The sequence below is a fragment of the Terrapene carolina genome, unplaced genomic scaffold (genome assembly GCF_002925995.2).
Source record: "Terrapene carolina triunguis isolate 2854851 unplaced genomic scaffold, T_m_triunguis-2.0 Scaffold146, whole genome shotgun sequence".
NCBI classification, from domain to species: Eukaryota; Metazoa; Chordata; order Testudines; family Emydidae; genus Terrapene; species Terrapene triunguis.
In genome coordinates this window covers 1,208,802-1,232,701 of record NW_020664497.1, presented here as the reverse complement: position 1 = coordinate 1,232,701, position 23,900 = coordinate 1,208,802, and the positions used below count along the sequence as shown (strand labels likewise).

At 40.7% G+C, this 23,900-nt stretch overlaps 1 protein-coding gene across 1 annotated transcript in view; it reads left to right on the top strand.

The window, feature by feature from the left end:
* Positions 1-1,849: 1,849 nt before the first annotated feature.
* The window catches only part of CDHR1 (cadherin related family member 1), a 58,521-nt gene continuing 36,470 nt past the window's right edge, over positions 1,850-23,900 (top strand). The window contains exons 1-8 of the mRNA XM_026653687.1: positions 1,850-1,910; positions 2,657-2,752; positions 10,637-10,782; positions 12,352-12,402; positions 14,036-14,125; positions 14,796-14,882; positions 18,001-18,117; positions 19,892-20,035. Coding sequence (XP_026509472.1) covers positions 1,850-1,910; positions 2,657-2,752; positions 10,637-10,782; positions 12,352-12,402; positions 14,036-14,125; positions 14,796-14,882; positions 18,001-18,117; positions 19,892-20,035 — 792 coding nt within the window. The remainder of the gene's footprint in view (positions 1,911-2,656; positions 2,753-10,636; positions 10,783-12,351; positions 12,403-14,035; positions 14,126-14,795; positions 14,883-18,000; positions 18,118-19,891; positions 20,036-23,900) is intronic.

Here is a 23,900-nt window from a genome sequence, read left to right as displayed (position 1 = left end):
TTTGTTCATTAAACCAAGCCTGGAAGTTCCAGGTGACAAGCTGGGCCGAACCCATGGCACTCATATGTTTCAGAAATAATTCATGTGCTTTTCACCCACTCATGGGGCCACATCCTGCACTCCTTACTCAGGCAAAGGTCCCACTGAAGCCAATAGGAGTCTTGCTGAGTAAGGAGTCGGGGTTTGGCCTGTCTAAAGCAGCTGGAAAGAACAGAAAGCTTGTTCCAAATGCTTAGTTAATAGTAATAAAATGAATGGAATGATCACAAAAGTGCTGACAAATGGAGTACATCCACTGAGGCCCAGTCTGCAGCTGCTGCATGGTTGGGCCCTCTAGGACACGGACAACACAGTGCAAATAATTCCCACCAAGGATCAGTCCTACTCACATCGGCAATGGCTTCAATCCAGCAAAGCACGGAAGTGTGTGAGTAATCCTAGTGAAGGTAAGCACGTGCGTAAATGCTGTGCTTTGGATCCAGACCACGGGGCATGCTTTAGAGGGAACTACCTTTAGGAAGAGAGATATTATTTCATTCTCCATGATCAGTCGGTATTCTCTGCCTTTACTGAGAGCTGCTAGCAAGAGTGCCTAGATAGTGCAATTGTGATAACGGGTATGGTGACGTGGCTACCTGTCCACTGGAAATTGGACTGATCTCACCAATGCCGTCACTTCCAATTCACATTCAGTCCCAATGTATATAGTTCATGTCTGCCAGAAGAAAAAGTAACTTTGATCACACCTGAGTAGCAAAGTGGTTTATTTAAAAAAAAAATCCTGGACAAAGAGAAAAAGGACTTGTGTTAATTCCTTGCTAACTTCTGAGGGGGTTGCTTTTTGTGTGTGTTCTGTAAATTCAAAAACATCATTAAAATACATTAGAGCATTCTTAAAGGGAAAGAATTCTGCATCAAGCTGACAGCTAGAAGGCTGCTTAAACATCTCCCTTTAGGAATTATTATCATTTGCCAAGTTCCTCTTATGTTTTGTTTATATGCATTTTCCAGTGTGGGTTTCTTTCCCCCTGAATTTACTGAATAGATATATATATTTGTGTACCATGAAATACACTTTTAACTGTATGAAACAGAAAACAAAGAGAAAAAAACCTATTTCATTACTATTTTCTTTGGAATACTTTTTTAATAAGTTTCAGGATGTTAATTATAAATTGTATACCAGCTATAAAAGATGCATCAAAAACTTAACTGAAATCCAAACATTTAAAAAACAAATCTTTAGGCCATCTCATGAATAAAAAAACCCATCGCTGGCTTCTGTCTGATATTTTCTGTTGTAATTGATGACTGGCCTCCTTTAAAGTACTGATATTAAAGTATTGATGCTTAATGTACCATGCATTTGTTTTGAGTTCCTACCCCCTTGTTTCTCAAAGAAGCCAAAATCTAAAATGAATAAAAATCCCTCTTAGTTCTGAAAAGCAGAGGAGTAAATTAGAGAATAAGACATATTTTTAAAAATTCAACTTTACCTGCCTTCTGGGTTCTATATTCGAGCAGTGAAGAGTGGTTCATTAGGCAACCTAAACACAGTGCAAACAACCGACCCTGTGAGAGTGATGTTGATTCCTCCCAACCTTGTATCAGAAATGAGTCCCACAGCTCCTTGCAAAGTAATTGGTCTAATTAGGTGGTAGGAAGGAGCTTCTTTAAATTCCTCAGAAATTAAGACGTGTCATCCGCTTAACATCTTAACATCTGTTACTGCCTCTTGCACATTTCACCACCGCACAGGTCTGAAGGATACTTTACAAGTCCCTTTAGACAAAAAAAAAAACCCAAAAACCTTCGAAACAGAGAAGAAATTAGCCTTTCCTTCAGTGGGATGAAGCATGTAAGGCATTTCGCCCCATCTTTATTTCTCAATTTGGTGCACGTTTGCCTGGGTGAGTACGGCTTTCTCTTTGTTAATAAACAAATAGAAGGACATGGCATATCCTATAGTAATCCTTACTGATGGGATAATGTGGTCCTGAATTGTTTCCTGAGAGATTGATCACTGTGCACGTTACCCCCTCTTCCTGTTTGCATATTTGCAATTTTGTTTCAAATGGGCTATTTTGATTTTTAACTATGAGTGATTAGAATGACAACTAATTTGCTTTCTTTTTTTTTCTTTAACTTTATTGTCTGGCAGCAAGTAAGTAACTATTTAATTATGGCTTATTGCTCATTCAGTAGGTGTAATTTAAAAATATGTTTAGAATATTGATTAGGTTATTACTTAGCCATTGGCCAGGTGTCAGACATACACACACAGAGTGTATGGGAGCTGTATACAGAAATGGTGAATGGTCGTGAAGGTTACTTTGCAAGACGCAGCTTCTGAATGTTTGAGGCTCTTTAAACATATCCTGTTTAGTTCTTTTTTTCTACACTCATATTCTTTAAATGCTGCTGTGCAGTATTTATGTGAATTATTGGTACAACACCATAGGGGAGCAATTTAACATATATATAATTTAAAAGGTAAAAAGTTCATGAGTGTAATTGGATATGTTACATACAAACTCACATTATTTCCCAAAGGGCTCATCATTCTTTGTACTGAGAGAGAGGCAGGATAGGAAATCTTGAGTTACTGCAGTTTATGAAATGCTTTTCTTTGGGTTCTGCTTTGTTTTAATTGCAGCTCAGGCAAATTATGCCCCCTACTTCTTTGATAATGGAGCCAGCAGCACTAATGGGAACATGGCACTTCTCAGCCTTTCAGAAGACACACCTGTTGGTCAGTATCACAGTAAATGTGTTTAAATAAATTCTAAAATTGCTGTCCTTTGTTGCCTGAATCATTACAAAGGTATGGGAAAGCATACAATTTATTTTGTTACGGTGTCCATTAACATATGCCCAAAATGTTCTAGTAGCTTTGCCTTTGATGCACTTAAATGTTATTCTTTCTCTCTTTATAGACCTCACTTTATTTAAAATGACTTGTTTGAATGCAAACTGCATTTTGAAATCATTCTTCTTCTCTCCCACACTATTGGTCACCTGATTCACCCAGAGCATCCGAGCATGAGTGTTGTGAGGTCATAAATGATTTGTGATATTAAGAGAGATTCTTGTCTGCCCAGGCAGATGTTTATGGGAAGAGAACAGAGTTGTTGATAATTATTAATGACAGCTTAACTGTACATTGAAATGAAAATAAGAGAACACACATGAGGTTTTTCTTCAAATAATTGTTATCCTTTTTATGTTTAAAGTAGAAATGGTTGAATATTTACTGTCACAATATTTTTGTGATTTTTTTTTTTACTAATCGGGGTAAAAAAATCCTTTTTTTTTTTTTTTTTTTAATTGAAAAATTTGGAGGTTTTATTTCCCAACCAGCTCTACTTTAAAGGTTTTATGGTTTAAGAAAATAGCATAGCAATGCATCCAAATGCAGCACTGGAACTCTGTTTTGTGTTTACTCTTGTCTGGCTGTAGTTACTAGCTTTTCAATGAGCCCCATAAAAGATAGGCACTATCTGTTCTGGTTGGAATTAAAGTGAGCGAGATTTTAAAAAGTGCTCAGCATTGGCCTAGTTCTGCTCCCACTGTCATCAATGGGACAACACCATGCTTTGGAAAATCTCACCCTAAAGTTTCTTTGTCACGTTTTGTAACAGGAGGTGTTTGTCATGGTGTGGTTGGGAAAAGTCTCCCCAGTCCACTCTTGTTTGAAGTGCTATGTACTGGTTGCTTCTACTCCAGACACATCTGCATTTCAGTGGTGGTGAAGATCTAGCCAGTGGAATTTCACTCTAACAAGAAAGGACCAATGTAGCAAAAATGATCCTTCTCTTCCTTTTGGGAGTGATGGCATGGATTCTCTTCAGTTTCTGCAGCTGTAGGACAAAGGGCCACTCCCAGTGGGGGCAGACTACAGCAACACCAGCCTGAGGTCTGGTCTACACTTAGGTTTTAGGTTGGATCATGAATTTTAGGTTAACATAGTTACATTGCTCAGGTGTGTGAAAAATCCACATCCCTGAGCGATGTAGCTATGCCAACTTAAACCCCAGTGTAGATGCAGGTAGGTCAATGGAAGAATGCTTCCATTGACCTAGCTACCACTGCTTGAGAGGCGATGGTCCTACAGTGATGGAAAAACCCTTTCCGTCGTTGTAGGCCATATCTACACTAAGAGATTATGGCTGCATAGCTATGGTGCCGTAGCTGTGCTGCTACAGTCCCCATAGTGTAGACATGGTCTGAGTCTTCTTTACTCCTTCCTGGGCTCTGTGACATGGGGGATCAGAGTTTCTTCTTCAGCTCTTCCCACCAATGGGAGAGTGGCAACATCAACCCAGAGAAGAGGGGAAGGAATGATAATCCCTTGGAATGCACCATTTAGCACATAGCTTATAGTGTTAAGGGATGCATTTTCCAATGGAATTAGCTCAACTGGAGCCTGCCCATGGTGATCCTGAGTTTCACTATAAGCAGACTGAAGCTGCAGTGCCAGTGGGAATTTCCTCAGACTCCAGCAAACGAAGGCCAGCACCAGTGTACCCACACCAAGCAAACCCCCAGTGCAGTCAGGAAAGTTGTGATTTGCACCCGTGGATACTACCCCTGACACTCAGGTAGATCCCAGCTTTTCTTGTCTACACTTCGGGTTTGTTCTGGGGAATCTACATCAGTGGCTGACCAGTGACTACTGGAATCGAGGCAAAATCCCAACACAGACCAAGCCTATCAGAGGACTGAAAATCCATTAGTATACAATGAAGCAAAATGGGACTCTCATGCCACTTCAGGCTGGATGAAATTCACCCTGATGCTAAGGGTTCACTCAAAAATAATCAAATCACTTAAACCCCAGGCAGGGGCTGCAGGTTGGTAGGTGGTTAGGAGCAAGAGAGGGAGAGGGTTTTTTTGGCTTAGATCTCAGGTGGTCTCAGACTCCCAGCTAGAAGTCTCTCTGATAGGCAACTAGCTAGGCTCAGAAACTTAAGAAGATGCTGGGCAGCTCTCATAAGGGGAGACATGGGATTGCTGTCCAGAAGCCAAGAGATGGTGACCCTGCCATTTAAGTACTTCTCCAAGCCTCTTTAGTCTGAGATTTCCTTGTCTGAGTGGGCTGGAAGTAGCGTGAAAACACCTATTCTGGCAGTACTTTGGTATGTTCTTTTCCAGTCTTGCTTAGAACTTGGATGTGCCTTGAAGAAAAATGAGAAAATAAAATCAGAGTAAAACAAATTTACCAGCAAGCCAATTCAATGCATTCTTCTGTTACTAATTTAACAGATAGTCTAGATGTGTAATGGGTTGAAAAAACTCAGAGTAATTTCAATGGTTCACTGTCAAACAGGAAGGAAATATCTAGTGGGGTTCCGCAGGGGACTGTCCTAGGTCCAGTGCTATTCAATATTTCCATGGATGACACCAAGCTGGAAGGGGTTGCAAGCACTTTGGAGGACAGGATTAGAATTCAAATGACCTTGAAATATTGGAGAATTGGTCTGAAATCAATTAGATGAAATTCAGTAAAGACATGGTCAAAGTACTTTACTTAGGAAGAAAATATCAAATGCTAACTACAAAATGGGGCATAACTGGCAAGGCGGTAGTACTGCAGACAAGCATCTGGGATGATAGTGGATCTCAGACTGAATGTGAGTCAACAGTGTGATGCAGTTGTGAAAAAGACAAAAGTCATTCTGGGGTGTATTAAGAGTATCATATGTCAGACACGGGAGGTAACTGCTCCCATCTCTTGGCACTGGTGAGACCTCAGCTGAGTACTGTATCCAGTTTGGGGTAGCACACCTTAAGAAAGATGTGAACAAATTGGAGAGACCAGAGGAGAGCTACAAAAAATGTTAAAGGTTTAGAAAACCTGACCTATGAGGAAAGGTTGAAAGAATTGAGCATGTGTAGTTTAGAGAAGATAAGGCTGAGGGGGGACCTGAAAACAATCTTCAAATATGTAAAAGATTGTTATGAAGAGGACGGTGATCAATTGTTCTCCATGTCCACTGAGGATAGGACAAGAAGTAATTGGCTTAGTTTGCAGTAAGGGACATTTAGGTTGGATATTAGGAAAAAACTTTCTAACTGTACTGATCCTATAATCACCTGAACAAGGAGGTTGTGGAATCCCCATCACTGGAGGTTTTTAGGAATAGGCTGGCCAAACACCTGTCGGGGATGGTCTAGGTATACTTGGTCCTGCCTCAGCACAGTGGGGGCTGGATTAGAAGAACTCTTGATGTCCCTTTCAGCCCTACATTTCTATGATTTTATTATTCTAAGGCTCCCCCCAGGGAAGGATCCATGTGGGGCAGCTGCTTCAGTGCTAATGTGCTGTTTATTGAGCGCTGCCTGTGTGCTGAGTGCTACACTAAGCAAAGATCCCTGCCCTCCAGGAGGTTGCAGCTAAAGGGCCAGATTGTGGCATTATCAGTTACTGTTGTATTTTCCCTTGTCCCTATATGAATAATACTCTATTTGCTTCTGTTTATGACAGGAGGGGGCTGTTTGCTTGTACCCACCGATAGGATTTTGGTTGGATTTTTAATTTACTTCTTTTTCAGCAAGTGGAGTCAGCGTGCCTAGGATAGCTTTTTAATTGGCATTAACACTGTGCTGGGAAGTGTTCCCAGGGTGTTAATGATATGGAGAGCTTGTGCATTCAAATATAACTCATCCAATATTAGGAGCTGAGACCGAACTGGAAGAGAAATTGCAATCAAACAATTCAATTTCAATGGCACATTAACTGCCCAGTAGTCACATAACCAAGTGTATTAGTTATACCCGAAAAACCAGCTCAGGAAACAGTAGGGCATAAAGATCAATGAACCCCATTGTTTCCTATTGGGAGACCTCAGCAATCTCAAACTTGACATGAATGTCAATGTTTCATGTTACCTTCAGCAGCAGAAAGTTCCTGCTACTCTTATAAGAAAGTCCCTAAAAACTGCATCAATTACCATAAGAGGTTTTCAATATGACTAGTGCATAGGCTTGCAAAGAAGATGCCAGATTATATGGCTAATATTTGATTTACCGTGGTGTTCCCTCCATGCAGATCCTCTTTTCCCCCCATAAAAGATGAAAACTGCAAAGGATGAAAACCTTACTGGGTTTTTGATCACTCGGTTTCCATCCTGCAGATGGTTCAGTGGGTAGAGGTGGATTTGCACAAGTTCAGGTTGAAATACATTCTCACACACTTGCATAAAATTCTTCTTCTGTAGCCCTTATGCTGCATTGTCTACTGGATGGTTATGTGTTTCTTGGGAGTGATATTATTATTGTTATTTATTTGTATTGGGGCAGTTCCTAGGAGTCCTGATGATGGAACCGGGCCCCATTATGTTAGGTGATATACAAACACAACAAAAAGGAGATCCCTGTCTGTAAGAGTAGTTAGTGTATAAGACTTGGAGCCAGGATTTCTAGGTTGCCACTGGCTCGCTGTGAGATCTTGGGCCTCTTTGACTCAGTTTCCCCATCTGTACAATGGGTGTATTATTTGCTGCACAGCGGTATTGTTGGGCTTAAAGTGATTTGCTTTCCATAGACAAAAGGTATCACATATTGCAAATGTCAAGTGCTATTTTTATCACTAATGTTCATGGCATCTGAAACTCCCAGTATAGCTTTTTAAACAGATAATACAACTGGAACAGCTGCCACAGACAAATGTGCTAGAAACCCACAGCAGGATGTCTCAGAGAGGTAGAAGAAATCAGCTGGAAGGCAGAAAAACAGTTACGCATTTCAAGAGGAAATAGACAGGATAGAGATATATAAGGTTGAAGAGACAGGGTGAGAAATATAACAGTGAGGCAATTAAAAAGTGGAAAGTTATAATGACATAAAAAAAAGAGCGAGAAAAAGACTGCATTGACATTGAAGTCATTGGAGTTAATCCAGATATATGCCTGTATAAATGAGAGCAGAATCTGGCCTGAAACGTGTGTAACATCAAGACAAAGATTTTCAGAAACAAAAACATTTGTAGTCAATGGGAGCTGCTGGATGTTCATCTCTTTTGAAAATCAGTTCCCTTATATAGGAAGCAAGTCAGGATGTAGACACCTCACTGTGACACCCCATTTTTTGAGAAAAATCTCAGACCAAATTTTTTCTTTCCCCTTTTATTTTATTTTGCAGTAAAGCAAAAATAACTTTGACTCCTCTGTTCCTTTTCCTAGTTACTTGGTGAATTACAAAGTTATATTTATAATTTTCCTGGGAGTTTTTAAATGGAAAAGCCTAAGGAAAACATGATTTGGTTTGCAATTTTGTGCGCCTGTTTTCCAAACTCTACGTACTCACTGGGGATGGGTTAAGGTGGATCTTGGCAGTGTGTACTACCAGCATACCTCTTGTTCCTCTGTTACTCTTTGCAAAATTTAAACTTTTTTACTTTAAGAAAATACTACATATTTAGCACTTCCAATAGCAGAGATTGCCATACAAATGAGACCTGATGCAGTGCAGTCTGACTGAATCTTCCAATAGCCTCTCAAAATAATCCCTCTATCCTTGCGGATAACCAAATACGCTGAGTGTCAGCTTCAGATGCCATGTTGCTTGATGTTCCACAGCCCTTTAGCCCTCTGCTCCATTGTGTTCTGCCTGTGATAGGTTTAATTTCTATATCTGAAGAGTGAGCAAGTGATCTTTGAAAAGCTTTTATTACAAAACCTGAGAAAATACAAGAAAACATTTATGGTGCATAGTTGCTACTGACAACACCACAATCCACAGCACATCAACTGTAGCTAGGGAGCTAGTAACCTGCAGCAGCATTGTCTATCTCTGCTGCTAAAATAACCACATGTGCTCTATTACAGACATCAAAAAGATATTGAACCGCTGCATGATTGTAAGCTGCTTTATAACTTAGGATGAAAATCTTGCAAAACTCAGTGTTTCTGAATGGTTTTAACCAGGAACCAGGCAAAACTTGGTGGTTTCATCAGACAATACACACTAACCTTGTGTGAATCCTTAAATCTGGAGCCCACCTCTGCCACGTTTATTTTGAGGAGAGCACAGTTCACCTCTGTGGGCTGTGCTTGGATCATTCATGCCGCCACTGACAGAGCCAGGAAAAAAGATCTTTCTTCTAATCACCTTGCCACACAACTTCCTCAGCCACGATCCTTCCTTTAGGAGAAGGAGCTATGACTTTTTGTGGGCTGTCTGTGGTATAAGCAAATTTCACTGTTCACCCAGCCGGTAGAGTTACTCAGCTACAATACTTTTGCCACAATGTAAAATATAAGTTTCCATAAGCGTGGTTTTGTGTATTGAACCCTCAGAATTTCAAGGGAGAAAAGTTCTGAGCATAATTTTTAGAGTTGTTTGTGGTTCTTACTAGAAAGAATGATCTTCCTAGTGGTTAGAGCATTGGACTGAACCTCAGGACTCCTGAGTTCTACTTCTGACTGTGGCACTAACTTGTCGTATGATCTTGGGTAATTCACATAACTTGTTTGTGCTCAGTTTACCCACCTGTAAAATGGGGATAACACCACCTGTCAGGCCCAGTTAATTGATGTTTGAAAAGTATTTTAAGATCCAGGGATGAAGGGTGCTATATAAATGCAAAGTAGGATAATGGACTTTCAAGGATGTTGCCCAGTAAATGCCCCACAATGTTTTGCAAATGCAGTTCCCTCAGGAAATGTCACTTTTGATAAAAGGAGTCAATTCACCACACAAGCTGGCACCGTCTTCTCAAGTATTTAAAAATAGAAATAATATCTCTTTTGACCATCTTGTAGGTGAATTAGACTGATTAGTTTATAGGATTTATTCATTTGTGTGCGAGTGAGTGGGTAGTTGGGTGTGTTGTATAAAGAATTTAAATGAAGGGAAAGCTAAGTGGAAGAAAGGAGGTTGACATTTATTTAGTTCTGAGACTGGGTAAGCCTGTGGTCATTCTGACATCTCTGTCAGGGGAGAGTTCCATAGTCCAGGTCCAGCTCTTGTGGAAGTTGTCTTCAGCATTCACGGGGCTCCACATATTGACTTACAGTTCCATTGTTCCAATGAGGCATAGCTGTCCTGTGAGGATGGGCAGCAGTCTTCCTGTCAGCTTCAGATGGAAGTGGGCATTTTAATGCTCTCATGGCTGGCTGGGCATCCAATAGCATTGAGGACCCCAATAGTGTGGACGAGCTTAACAATCTGTGGGCAGTTACCCTCAATAGTGGGGAATATTACAGAGGATACAAATCATTCAGAACTCTTATTTCTTCCTACCAGCATCACCTCAGCCTTGCTTGGGTTCAGGATTAGTCAGCTACTCTTCTTCCAAATGAATTGTATGAGGGAAGAAGATTGAACTTTGTGGTATTCTGCAGCTGAGGGCTCTGGAAGGGAAGGACCAGTTGCCCACACTGATTATGGGTTTAACCAATAGGTGGAAAATTATGAATCGTAACTATTGAACTGTATACTTATGATCTGGTGTTTGCTTCTGACCTTAAAATCTGTGACTCTATGAATACATTCCTAGAAATCGGAGCTGGTTTACAAAACTTCTCTAACCATAAAAAGGAGCTAAATGCCTAAGAAATAGTTCATTGAAAACTTATCCTGGTTGAAGTTACCATTGGGAAGTCTTGTGGAATGACTAAATCTATCTTTTCAGGTACACATGTGTACACTCTGAATGGAACCGACCCAGAAGGAGATCCTGTGACCTACGGAATGACCTATGAAACTGGGTCAAGAAGTTACTTTGCCATTGATGCAAATTTTGGAAATGTCACCTTGATTGAGGAGCTTGATAGAGAGGTAAAGCACAATGAAATAGTATCTATCTGCATGTTTCTATAATGGATTCAAGTTCTTAATTTGATTAGTAGTTTTAAGGGAGAGTGTCAGTTCAGACCCTGGTGTAAATGGTAACTTGAAGTCTTTCAGTCATGATTTGAAGACTTGAATTACTCAGTCAGAGGTTATGGGTCTGTTACAGGCATGGGTGGGTGAGGTTCTGTGGCCTGCAATGTGCAGGAGGTCAGACTAGATGGTCACGACGGTCCCTTCTGGCCATAAAGTCTATTTGGCCTCCAAATCATGTAAACTTATTCTGCAGTCTAATTCTGTCCATATTAATATAATACAGTATATTATTGCACTTGTCACCTCCTTTTCCAGTTCATTTATAACATTGCTTCTACTACAGAATCTTGGAGTACCCAACTGTTAAACTCTTAGAATCATAGAATATCAGGGTTGGAAGGGATCTCAGGAGGTCATCTAGTCCAACCCCCTGCTCAAAGCAGGACCAATCCCCAGACAGATTTTTGCCTCAGATCCCTAAATGGCCCCCTCAAGGATTGAGCTCACAACCCTGGGTTTAGCAGGCCAATGCTCAAGCCACTGAGCTATCCCTCCCCCCTCTTGCCAAATAGAAAATTCACTGTTTATTCCTACTCTGTTTTCTGTTTAGTTCCTGATGCAGCTAAGGTTCTCTAATCCGAGGAGATGGAATCTGAATTTCTTTAGGATTCTCCCAGATGTAGGATGAATTGGGTTCTCTGTAATTATTTTTCAAGGACAGATTGTTTATGATACCAAAAATGAATATTTCTCCGCATATATGCTCTTTCCCACATACACACAAGCATATTTTCTTAGGTGTCGGACCCTCAGTTAAGTGCCATGCTGCCGCTGTTGAATTTCCTTAAATATTTCAATTGGGACTGATTACAAATAATGGAAATAAAAGTCACTAAAATGGGTTAAGAAACATGTATCCAGTTAAATGAAAGCCCTTCCTGTCAGCTCAGGATAGTCCCACCAAACATGGCATATTAGGCAACCTTGTTCCAAGATCAGATGCTCTAAACTCCTGATTTGACCTGTTTTCGGGGCAAATCCTTTTCAGGTGAGACTGCCCAATGTTTATTAAATCCCTTAAACCACTGTACACCAATGAGCAGAAGTTTCACACAATACCTTTTTAGTTAGTATTTTCTTGAAAAATGCAAAGGTTGACTTCCAGCAACTCACACATAGGAATTGCTGGATCAAATTGCATGGTCCAGCTAGTCCAGCATTCTGTCTTCAACAGTGGCCAACATTGGATGCCTCAGAGGGAAATGCAAGAAATCCCACAAAATGCTGATGTGGGCTAATTTCCTCCTCCCACCCCATGAAAGACTCATCCTAATCCCTAATAGTTAGAGATCACTTTATGCCCCAAAACATGAGGTTTTATTTCCTTTCCAATACTCACTTCATTAGTGTTAACTGTTATAACTCTGGGTATTCTTGCGATCCATTTAAATACACAAACCCTCCTTGAATAATTTTGCTAAATACTGGACTTCTGTTTAAATGAATTGCCTTTGTTTGCAGAAAGAAGATGAGATTGAAGTTATAGTCAGTATTTCAGATGGCCTGAGTACAGTGAGTATTCACATGTGCCAAAGCTTGTCAAGCTCACCCTTTCTGCATTAGCCACCTTTCAGACAGTATCTTGTTATATAAGAAAACATGGTCCAATGAGTGTCTTATGCTACTTATGCTCTTTGATGAAATCACAGTAACTCAGACCTAAATCCAACTCCTTGCAGTCATTTCAAACTGATTTTGGATTCTGTGGTCCAAGGCAAAAGTCTGACTCAAAGTAGGCCGTAAAACCATGGTATCTTTTCATACAAGGTTTCATACATACTTAGGCTGAGACAACAGTAGGTCTCAAACCCAAAGAAGAGTTGGGCCTGGTAAATTTTTGGAGACCTCTGATGAAAAATTCAGTGTTGCAGGAATTAGTGTTGGAGAGTCAGTAGCTGGTGTTCGTCCCTTTGAGTCACTAGTGAACTTGCATGGTATGGCGTTGCACTACAAAGCTCTGTTTTGCTTGGGGTGCTGTTTTTGTTTGTTTTGTGTTTTGTTGTTGAAGCTCTTATTATTAAGGGCCTGATATCATTTTCACAAGACTAACTGAAATGAATGCACCAATATCCTGACCTAATTCCACTTGAGACCCATACATTTCCCTGTTGTTTTTATTTGTTTTAAAGATAGGAAGGATGGTTTTATGATTAAGGCACAGGACTGGTGGTCAGAAAACTTGGGTATTACTTCTGGATGTGCCACAAAACTATCCATGGGAACTTGGGCAAGTCACGTAGGCCCAGATCCTCAAAGGTATTTCAGCGCCTAACTCCCATTGATTTCAGTGGAAGTTAGGCACCAACATACTTTTGAGGATCTGGGCCTTAATCTCTGTGTTTTCATTTTCTCCTCTGTAAAACTGGAATAATGATTCTCTGCAATGCTTCCTTACTCAGAGGAGTATAATGAGAATAAATGTTTAGGAGGCTCATATTTAATGAGCAGTGCCATAGAAATCTCCTTAAATAAAAGTATCTGGATCAAGTATTCATCTTTACTTCACAAAAAATGGTGCACTTTTGCTGGGAATTGATGTTAGCTACTGCATTCCGTCCCAGAAGGGGCTCCTTTATGTTGGATGTCAGAGTGAGCTCTCTAGGTATAAATGGGACCAGATTTTCAAAGTTAGCTGCATGCATTTGCACTCACCCAATTAATGCACACTAACACCAGTGGTATCAAATGAGGTATCTGTGCACATCATAGCCAGCTAGGCACCTAAGTAGCCTTGCCTATGCACAGATATCTCATTTATGTGCATGCATCAGGTATGTTTTGAAGCTCTTGAAGAGTCTAGTAAGTGTGAAACTAACTTTGAAAATCAGTCCCATAATCTGTTGTTCATAGAGTGCCCTAAGACTTTTGAAAGTCATAATATACATCAATAAATAATACTCTCAGGGAAAGCTTTACATTGCCTTTCTTTTCGGGGGGAACAGGAGGAGGAAATTCTTTAAGAAGCCCATGATGTTCTCTCTTTCCATTTTCCTACTGAATTATGGTAGCTTGAGGACATTCCACAACAAAGCAGTTTTTCACTGCTATTGAACTCTTTAGCCAGTCAGGATCATCGTGTGCAAATGAACAAGCGTATGGTATAATTTAGTTTATTTCAATAAGTGTTTATCATATTCCACTCCAGGTTGCTGAAAAAGTCCGAATCCTTGTTACAGATGCTAATGATGAGAGTCCAGAGTTTATCAACACACCTTACATAATCCAAGTCCCAGAGGTTGGTTGAGGGTTTTTTTTTCATGCTATAAGTACGTTTGAATGGGGAGCAGGGAAAAGAAGCTAATGTGTTTTCTGTAATATCCCATCACTAATGTGATTAACTCAGTGTTTAGCTGGTTAGGTTTTGAGTATCACTAAAGTGTACGGTTAGTGAGGAAGTCATGCTGTGGTGTTCTCCACTGTCTGAATGTGTGTGGTCTCCCATGGGAAAGCTGTGATGCTTATTTGCACACTGTTTTCCACAGGAAGCCTGCTCCTGCTCCCATTGAAGTCAATATGGATTTTACCACTGACTTCAATGGGTGGAGGAGCAACATCATAGAAGAGGAAGATTTCTCTGTCTCCTTGACCCCTACACAGGCATTTTTCTCTTCCTGTTTCTGCCCCAATCTTTCCCTTATTTTTAATATATTTTCTTCCTCTTTCATCCCATAATTTCCCTCACTTTCATCCCCACTCATACATGTGCCCATTCACTCTCCATTACATTCTTAGTTTCATTCTCTCCTGACTTTCAATCACTTTTCCTTCTACCTTCTGAATCCCCCATTCCCACCTGCTTTTCTATTTTTGGTTTCTCATTCATTCTTCATTTCTTGCCTCTCTCATCTTTTATCTCCCATTACTCTGCCAGTCCCCCTGATTCTAGTAACTGTTTTGATTCACAGAACACTCCCTCGGGGAGCAGTATCTTTAAGATCGAGGCAGTGGACAAAGACACAGGTTCCGGGGGAAGTATCACCTACTTCTTGCAGGTATGGGCATTACATGTATGTTTAAAAGTAGTCTCATTTATTGAGGTGTTCAGGCCCTAGGAGGATAAAAACAAGGCCATGGAGCTTGTTAGAAGTGTCACCATAACAGTAGGAGTGATCCCAGAAAATGCATGAGATAAATAGATTCTAAATTAATATGCACCTCCTAGGAAAAGGCTGGGGTGGTTGACCATGGACTGGGAACTGTTAGCATTCAGCTTCAGTTCAGGATTCAATCATCTTCAGCCCTACTCCTGCCTTCTCTGATCCCTCCTCAGCCTCCCTCAGCTGCACGTGGTTCTCTGCAGTGCTTCAGCTACAACACTCCTTCTGCTTCTCAGTGAAGTCAGTGTCATCTCTCCTGGCTACCTGTTAGGCTTGGTCTACATACACGTTGTATAGCAGTATAATTAGTTGGTTAGGGGAGTGGGGATTTTTTTGTTTGTTTTTTTTTTACTGTAGTAGTTCTACTGGTACAACCTCTGGTGTAGATGCAGTTAGATCAGAAAGAGGTACCTTAGACCAGTATAGATTATTTCCCTTCCTGCATGGGAATAAGCTAAACCGATATAAGTACATATACACCAATATACCTGCATACACAGTAGGGGTGATGTACCACTGTAACTATGCCAGGATAACTAAAGCAGTGCAACTTTTATACTAAGTAAGGCCTTAGTGTGGGAGGAGGAAACAACACGTCTGAATTATCTGGTGGGTCAGAAAACCTCTGTTGCACTCCTGATAACTTTGGATAAGAGTCAGACAGCTGAGAAGGTCAGCGGAGAAAGAACTCTGTTGTGACTGGTTCTGCATTGTGATCTGATAGGGTCCATCTGCCAAAAAACTAATACATACAGCTAAATATTTTTCTATTACCTCCATCATATATATTCACACGTCCTTTCATTTTTGCTGCTCTCCTCCTGCTCATACTTGCAACACTGATTAACTTATGCAGTGTTTTAAGGTTCTAACAGAACATCTGTCTCCTGCCACATCATTGGCATTCTCATGTTTCCTGCTTCCTTTTCTCTTCCCCACTTATTCTCTTTCTTGTTTATCGGGAGCCTAGGCAAGTAGCTACTGTCACTTTTGCACTATCTCAGTGAAGAGAAGTACAAACAAGGGCACTGCCTTGAGTGAACTAATAACAGATATTGAATAGGCATGTTTGAAAGGGTTGACCACGTTCCCTCGTCAAGACAATCCTGTAAAGAAAAGGTGGCTACAACCTGAGCTACTGTTGCTAAAAGCTTAGCCTGCCGCTGAATAATTTTGATTTTCCCCAGTAAGAGGAAGTGGTACACATAGACTAACTCATTCACTACAGTATTTACTTAGACAAAAGTAAGTGCAGGAATCAATGTCTACTTGAGAAAATGCAAATATTTATGTAGGATTAAAGCTAATTGTCTTAACATGAGATAACTGAAAGAAAAAAACATCCTAAACCAAGTACTGTAATCAGCCAAAAAAGACACAAAAAGCAAACACAATGATCTTACTGCAAAGGAAATCTAACTCTCATTTAAATTCAATGCCACTTACAAATCCACTCTGCAATTCTGACAAGTCCCTCAGATCAGGTCACTCTGTGAAAACCCATTTCTCTCACAGAAATTGAGTCTCTTACTTTTTTTCACAGTCATTTTTGTTCTGCGTTTTGCGACTCTATTCCACTTTTGAGATGCTAGTGACCCTCATTTTCTCCTTAGCAAGAGGCAGAGCTAGCAGACAATATGTTGCATTGTTTAATGTCACCCGTAGTCAGTCACTGAAGAGGCACATTATTTACAGAGCATTGTTATAATACCATGACAATTTTCACAGGCTGTGCTTTTGTTTGACAGCACATTTCTATGTGGCCTATCCCCTTGCTAGGAGTTGCTCATTAACTCCTAAAACTTTCACCTTTGTGTCAGAAATTTTCTAGATTTGTGCTTTTCCTGAAGGCAGTTTTTGTTAGTTTGAGGAAAAATTGGTTTAGTCATTTTTGAATATGAGGACACTGAACAAATGTATTTTCCCATTATAAAAAAATGATTGCAAACTTTTTGTGAACAGTGCTAGATGCAGCCAGGTTAGATTAATGTAGAAAATTGAAATTTGGCACAAACATAGCCTTACTGTTAAGAGAAGCCTTTGAGTGCCCTGTTGAAATTAGCTTTTGATATGACCAAGTTATGATCTTTTGAAAATCTCATACGTAATTCATTTTGCATAGGGTTTTTCACTAAGCTTACAAAATGTGCAGCAAAGAAAGGCCGTGCCATACATGTGTATATATGACTAACGTATCAGTCTAGCAAAAAGTCCACTTAAAGTGTGCGTTGGTTGAAGCAAAAGGCTCCACAAGAGCTATTGGCTCACTCCCTGAGAGCTCCCAAGTATCACATAACGGGCACACTCTCTCTCAAGTGTTGGCTTTTTACAAAATACGGGATAGAACATTCTAGTAGTGGTGTCTACTCAAATATGTCAAGATTTTCAAAACAACCAGTGAATTTGGGTGCTTCAATGTTTGGTGCCCACCATGAGACACCTTAAAAAGTCCTGATTTTTCAGAGGGTAAATGCTCAGCACCTTATCAAAATCAGGCCTCTTTAAAATACTTCAGATTAGGCATCCAAAATTCAGCAATCACTTTTGAAAATCCTGGCCAGTGTCCCAGATAATGGATTGTACATGAACTATTGCCAGTTTTTTGGAAGACAGTAGAATTTTGAAGTCCTGAAGAGGGACACAACTTTTTTGTGTGTCGCGGGGGGGGTTCATCTTTTTATTTTCTAAAACAAAAAAACCAACTAATTCCATCCAATAAACTATGTTAACAGAATATTATGGCTACATAGTTAAATATTAAAGGCTGGGAAATGTCTAAGTTAAGGTTGCTGCATTATTTTGAATAATGAGAAAATTGTGATCTGTTCATAAATTGTTCCTGAACACAAAGAGGTGAAATTAATCACATGAATCATTCATTACAGACTATTTACCCACCTCTGTTTATTATTCTAGTCTATATCTTTAGCAAGTTAAATAAAAGATAGTCCAAATACCAGTCTTGTTTCCATACCAGTAATCTTTCACCACTTCTCCTCTTCTTTTCTTCTAGAACATCCATACTAATAAGTTTACCATAGACCGACACAGTGGTGTTCTTCGCATCAAAACAGGGATCACTCTAGACTATGAAAAATCAAGAACTCATTTTGTCACCGTGGTAGCAAAGGTATCAAGCTCTTTCCTGAAAGAAGAGGCAGGGAGGGGAAGGACTTTAATTGTGGAAAGCCACATCTGAGAATGGCCCAAAGAAGAATGGGGAAAAATTAGACGCAGAGGAGTATGCCTTCAGAGTTACCCTCATTCTGGCTAGTGCAGTAATCAGCAGTGTGTGCGCTGTAGTAGGGAACCCACCATTATGAAGGCATGAAGCAATATCTAGGAGTCGGAGTTATCAGCACATAAAGTAGAGTAATTAACTGCAGTACTGGCAGTGTTTGTGTGCATCACTGCTCTTTGTCAGTACAGCAGGTGGAGAATAGTCATGCTGCAGAACAAAGGTGACACATCTCTTCTCCAAAAACCATATATTTTCTTCCCCCTCTTATGGACTGACTAATGGACCATAGTTATTCATATCCTTTAGAGGCAGCTGCACATTCCACTCCTCTTCCCGCTGCTATAAATCCTATGGGGTCTGTGCTTGTGGCACTGCTGTAGACTCATAACAGACTGTCAAACTATTGAGTCTGAGGTGCAAAGACTTGCAGAAATATATAGGACCTGTAGTTCTGACAGACATGTTTGGGCAGGTGCTATGAGGTGACACGACTTCTGCTAGGCCACAAAGAACATTTGTGAGGACCTACTAGGGTGACCAGATGTCCCTATTTTATAGGGACAGTCCCGATATTTGGGGCATTTTCTTCTATAGGCACTTATTGCCCCCCATCCCGTGTCCTGATTTTTTAACACTTGCTGTCTGGTCACCTTAGGACCTACTAAGTGCTCTTGTGTTTTGTGAGAAGAGCTTGGCCTGGGCGTCATTTAATTTTTTGGGGCCAGACTTGAGTCGGGGAGGAGTTTGTGGCAAAATGTGGTCCAAATTCACCTGTCTTTGTTATAGTGCAGAGTGGCTGGGGGTGGGAGGGAGTGGACATATCCCTGCATAAAAGTGCTTTATTCTTGTTACAGTGGGGATGCAAAACTATTCACTGCTTTAATAGTCAGCATAATTACTAAAGGGTTAAAATCTTCTCATATATTGAGTCGTCTCTCTAATTGGCTCTGTCGTGTCAGTAGCACAAACAGAGTTGATTACACCGTGGCCACTTAACAATTCCCAGCTTTATGCTCTTTCACACCTTTGACTATATCACAAGAATCCCTAGGAGACTTTGATCACATGTAGAATTTAATCTTCCCCAGCAATGCACTTCCTGGAGCAGTGTCTTTTGTTATGCCCTACATTTAGCATGAAAAGTTATAGATGTTCTTCCAGATTTGGCCTCTTCTTCTCACTTACCTGTTTCCTGCAAAGACTGGTTTTCTTCCCTAGGTGGCATTGATAAATAGGAGCTCAAATGCAAAATAATACATGTGATTCCATGTATCAGTACAACCACTTTTAATGTTAAAAATGACTCCAGGGAGACTCAGGGCTATCTGCTTAATCAAAGAGGGAACTAAACAAACCAAAAATAGAAGGAATAGGACAGAGCAGAGTTTTCTATAACTCTTGGCATTCATTGATTAGCTCTAAAGCTCTCTGTTTAGTTGAGCTGTTTCCACCTGTTATTGACTATTTTCTTGTTAAGATTAGAATAAATATCTCCACACATTCTTGTTATGATGATTCTGGCCCTGTATGTATTGCAGGAGATGCATTAGTTTTGGGAGTGTACTAATCAGGAGTGTGCGGTTCTGTGAGCTGATAAATCTCCAATCAGGAGTTCCAGTGGGTGAATTTCAGCATAATGACTTGACAATGCGTTCTGTTGTAGGATGGTGGTGGGAAGCTCAGGGGAGACAACAAGGTGTTTTCAGCCACAACCACAGTCACTATCAATGTGGAGGATGTTCAGGACACCCCTCCCATGTTCATTGGGACTCCCTACTATGGCTATGTCTATGAGGACACCCTGGCGGTGAGTATCACTTTCACCTACAGGAGACCCAGAAGTAATGGAGAAACCTTTCAACATGACAAACCAGTGGGGCCAGGTGTCACAGTGGTTTACAGCACCAGCCTTACAATTCTGGAGACCTACGTTCAAACTCTGACTTGAATCTTAAGTGAAATGAGTCCGGTAAATCTCATTCTGGTACTTATTTGTGTCCATCACAAAATCACAGAGAGCCTGCTCCAGCTCTCTTTGAAGTCACAGGAATTTTTTACTTGTACAAGTAGGATCATGATTAACAGCCACTCCATGGTAGGGACTTGCAGCGCTTCTGAAAGTGGTTGAGAGCTCAAATGAGCAACCTCCATTAACCCAGCCAGCCCTGCAGAGGCCTCTGACTATTGCTGCAAGTGGAGATCTTTTACCCAGATGAACCTGTACGTACCATCTGAGAGGTCTGTTTTGGAGCCATCAGCTAGGGTATGGGCCAAGGAAAACTCTGACTCTGCTCCCCTACTGCCCTATAAGATACCAGATCCCAGGCATCATCTCCCTTAGAGTCACTAGGGAGGAGGTGCCCTGACATGCCAGTAATGTGGGATCTTCTCTGCTGAATGATGGCTCTGGAGATGGAATGGGTCAAGTGGCCTGTCATAGGTTTCACCCCCACTTTGGACTTTAGAGTACAGATATGGGGACCTGCATGTGAACTCCTAAGCTCAATTAACAGCTTAGATCTGGTCTGGCTGCCACCACCCAAATAGTTTGAGTCATTTGGGAAACTCTGTCTTCCCCCCCAAAACCTTTCCCTCCCTGGGTAGCCTTGAGAGACTTCTTCACCAATTTCCTGGTGAACACCGATCCAGACCCTTGGATCTTAACACAAGGAGACTTTAACCATCCCCCCTCCTTTCTCCCACCAATTCCTGGTGAGTCCAGACCCAATCACCTTGGATCTTAAAAACAGGGAAAAATCAATCAGGTTCTTAAAAAGAAGGCTTTTAATTAAAGAAAAGAAAGGTGAAAGACAAACCTCTGGGAGAGATTAGCATACCAGCTACTCTCACAGACAACAGATTCAAAACACAGAGGATGTTCCCCTGGGCAAAACTTAGTTACACAAAAGAATACCCAATTTGATTATTCCCCTAATTGCAAGACAAGTTACAAAAAGAAAATAAACAAAACCTATTTATTCCTTTTCTAATACTCACTACTCTGATAAGAACTGATTACTTGATCTTTTCCACTCTGGCTGAAACTGACCCAGACAAAGGGAACTTCCCTCCTTCCTTTTGAAACATTTTGTCCTCCCATTGGTTCCTCTGGTCAGGTGTCAGCTAGACTAGGTGAACTTCTTAACCCTTTACAGGTAAAAGAGGTATTAACCCTTAACTATCTGTTTATGACATGGCCTTTACAGCCTGCAGAGTCAGCTGACAGCTCTGAAACCAAACTGTCAATCGGGCAAATAACTCGCAGGTGGAGACAGGAGGTCAGTGGCTACACAGCAAGTACGTGGCTGCCGCGAGGAGATATCTCCATCAGATTCCATTTCTATTCCATGGCCACAGAGCCCAGGCATACTGGAGCTTCTGAGTGCTCCATGATATGGAAGAATCCTGAATAACAATTCAGCCACATGTAAACAGAAAGGGTATTAACCGTAGCATATAGTCCAAAGGGTATTAGCCATAGCCATAGTCCATCAAGTCCACTGTCCTGCTTCCAGCTGTGCCTTATACTGGATGCCTCAAAGGAAAGTGAAACAAAACCATATCTCTAGCTAATTGCTATATATGAAGGAGGTGGAAATTCTTCCCTAAGCCCAGTGCAGACCTGCTTTCATTCTTAACCATGAGATTTTGATTTACCCTCTCCTAGCACATATGACTGCAAATGGTGGTATTAGTCATAAAGTTACTGAGTTGTAGACTCTAACTTCTAGTAGCAGTGTGGCTACATTCTGTCTACCTAAATTTCCCTTGCAGTTTCAGTAGACGCAGTTTTCTTTACTTTCTGTCCTAAGTTATAATTTAGCATTGCTGTATGCTGTTAAATAGTTGCTGTAGTTCTTTGTCTAAAGTGCTGCATTTCAGCAGGGTGGTGAGGTGGAAGGGATTACTGTATATATTGTAGGTAGTTTTTAAGGCACTTCACAATCCTTTGGATTGAAAGAGGCTTTAAAAATGTGATATATACTAATTTACTCTATGTAGTTGCCAAGTGATCTTGAAAGACCCATATCTATCAAGTGCACACAGTACATGGTATTTACTGTGGAAACCATGGGTTAGTAAGTATTAATTACATCCAGTCTGAGCCCTGCAATTTACACTATTATGATGATATAATGATGGAAATACTAGTGTCCTTCGCAGCATGGCCTCAGCCATTACAGCAAACTTCACACAGAGAAATGCACTTGCTGCTTTCACTCTTATTTACACATTCAGCTTTAGTTCCATGAAGTTGCTACTTTTTTTTTTTTCCCTGGGTGGTGCTTTCTTGGAGTTAACATTTTTAACCCATGACAAAATGCTCTATCTCTATCCAAGGGACTGCACTGGAGTTCTTCCAATAGCCATTCTTTAAATCCATCTTCCAGCATAAAAAGTTAGAAATAGAACACTGATGTTTTCTGTGGCTATTTATCCATCTTTTTCTCTGTGAATATCTTGTTCATCAATATGGTAAAGAAATTAAGTAACTCTTTGAGGAATGGTTTTGCCAGCACATACTGTAAACTGTGTTATTGCTATTGCTCTGACAGAACCTTGCCATTGTTTGAAGTATACAGTAGTTGTCATGGAAATATTTCCAATCACTATTTGCAACGATTTAACATTATCTCAGGGTTCCCTTGTTCTATGTCGATGTAGACTGAAATTTACAAAGGGGCCTAGAATGTGCCACCCTGGCTCATTGTGTTGAGTATTTTTACTCGGGGAGCAGCCCCAGTTCAATCAATAGGCCTACCTGTGTGAGGAAATTGTGCAAAACTTATTGATCTTGGTGACCATTTAGCCTACAGCAATGTTAATTAGGCTAAATGAAAGACTGTAAAGATTTTAAAGACAGCCACAAACGTTCCTTGTTGTTTCATAGCACTTACCAATCACATTGCCTTGGGATCCATAAATTGCTTCTGCTGTCTATCTTGATTTTATTGGAGAGACCAGAAATGACCATCTGCTGCTTGGTGAATTACGTAGCAATGAGCCATTGCAATTCCAAGCACTGGAAACCTGTGGAGTAGTTACCAGTCCATACATATTTGAGGTCTACAACAGTTGAGTGGCATTTCCAGGATCAAATCAGAGGACTTGAGCCTGCAAGGTTTTGGGCATTTCAACTCCTTTGATATCATTAGGAACTGAGAAAGGACCTTGCAAGACAAGTTCTAAGTGAGGAGTTTTAGGAAATGAAGGTACCCTCATTTAAATGAATATAACGTCTGTATGAGGAGAGAACAGAAGAAATAGAGCTGACTTCCTCTGCTTAAAATCGGAGGTGGACATGAACCAAAATTCTTACAACTGAGTTCTCTCAAACTTTTGGATGGCCAATCTACACCTGAATTTTGTAAGTGGCTCCAGTCTTTGCAATGCCATGAGCCTAACTAAAACCTGGAGGGTGAACACTCCCAAACTGTGACATAGAATCTTTCATCCAAATGTATGGCTTGTGCCCATCTCTGGTTCTTTTTTACCAGGCTCTGTCCACTTACCATGGTGGTCTGTTCCCTGGGAAGTAAAGAGCAACAGTATTTAAAACCATTGCAGAATAGAATTCACTGCCTCGGTTTGGGCTAATGTACTCAGCATTGCCATGAAATGCTCACATGGGTTTAGTAACCATTCCACAGGGGAGCAGAGCAGCATTCTCT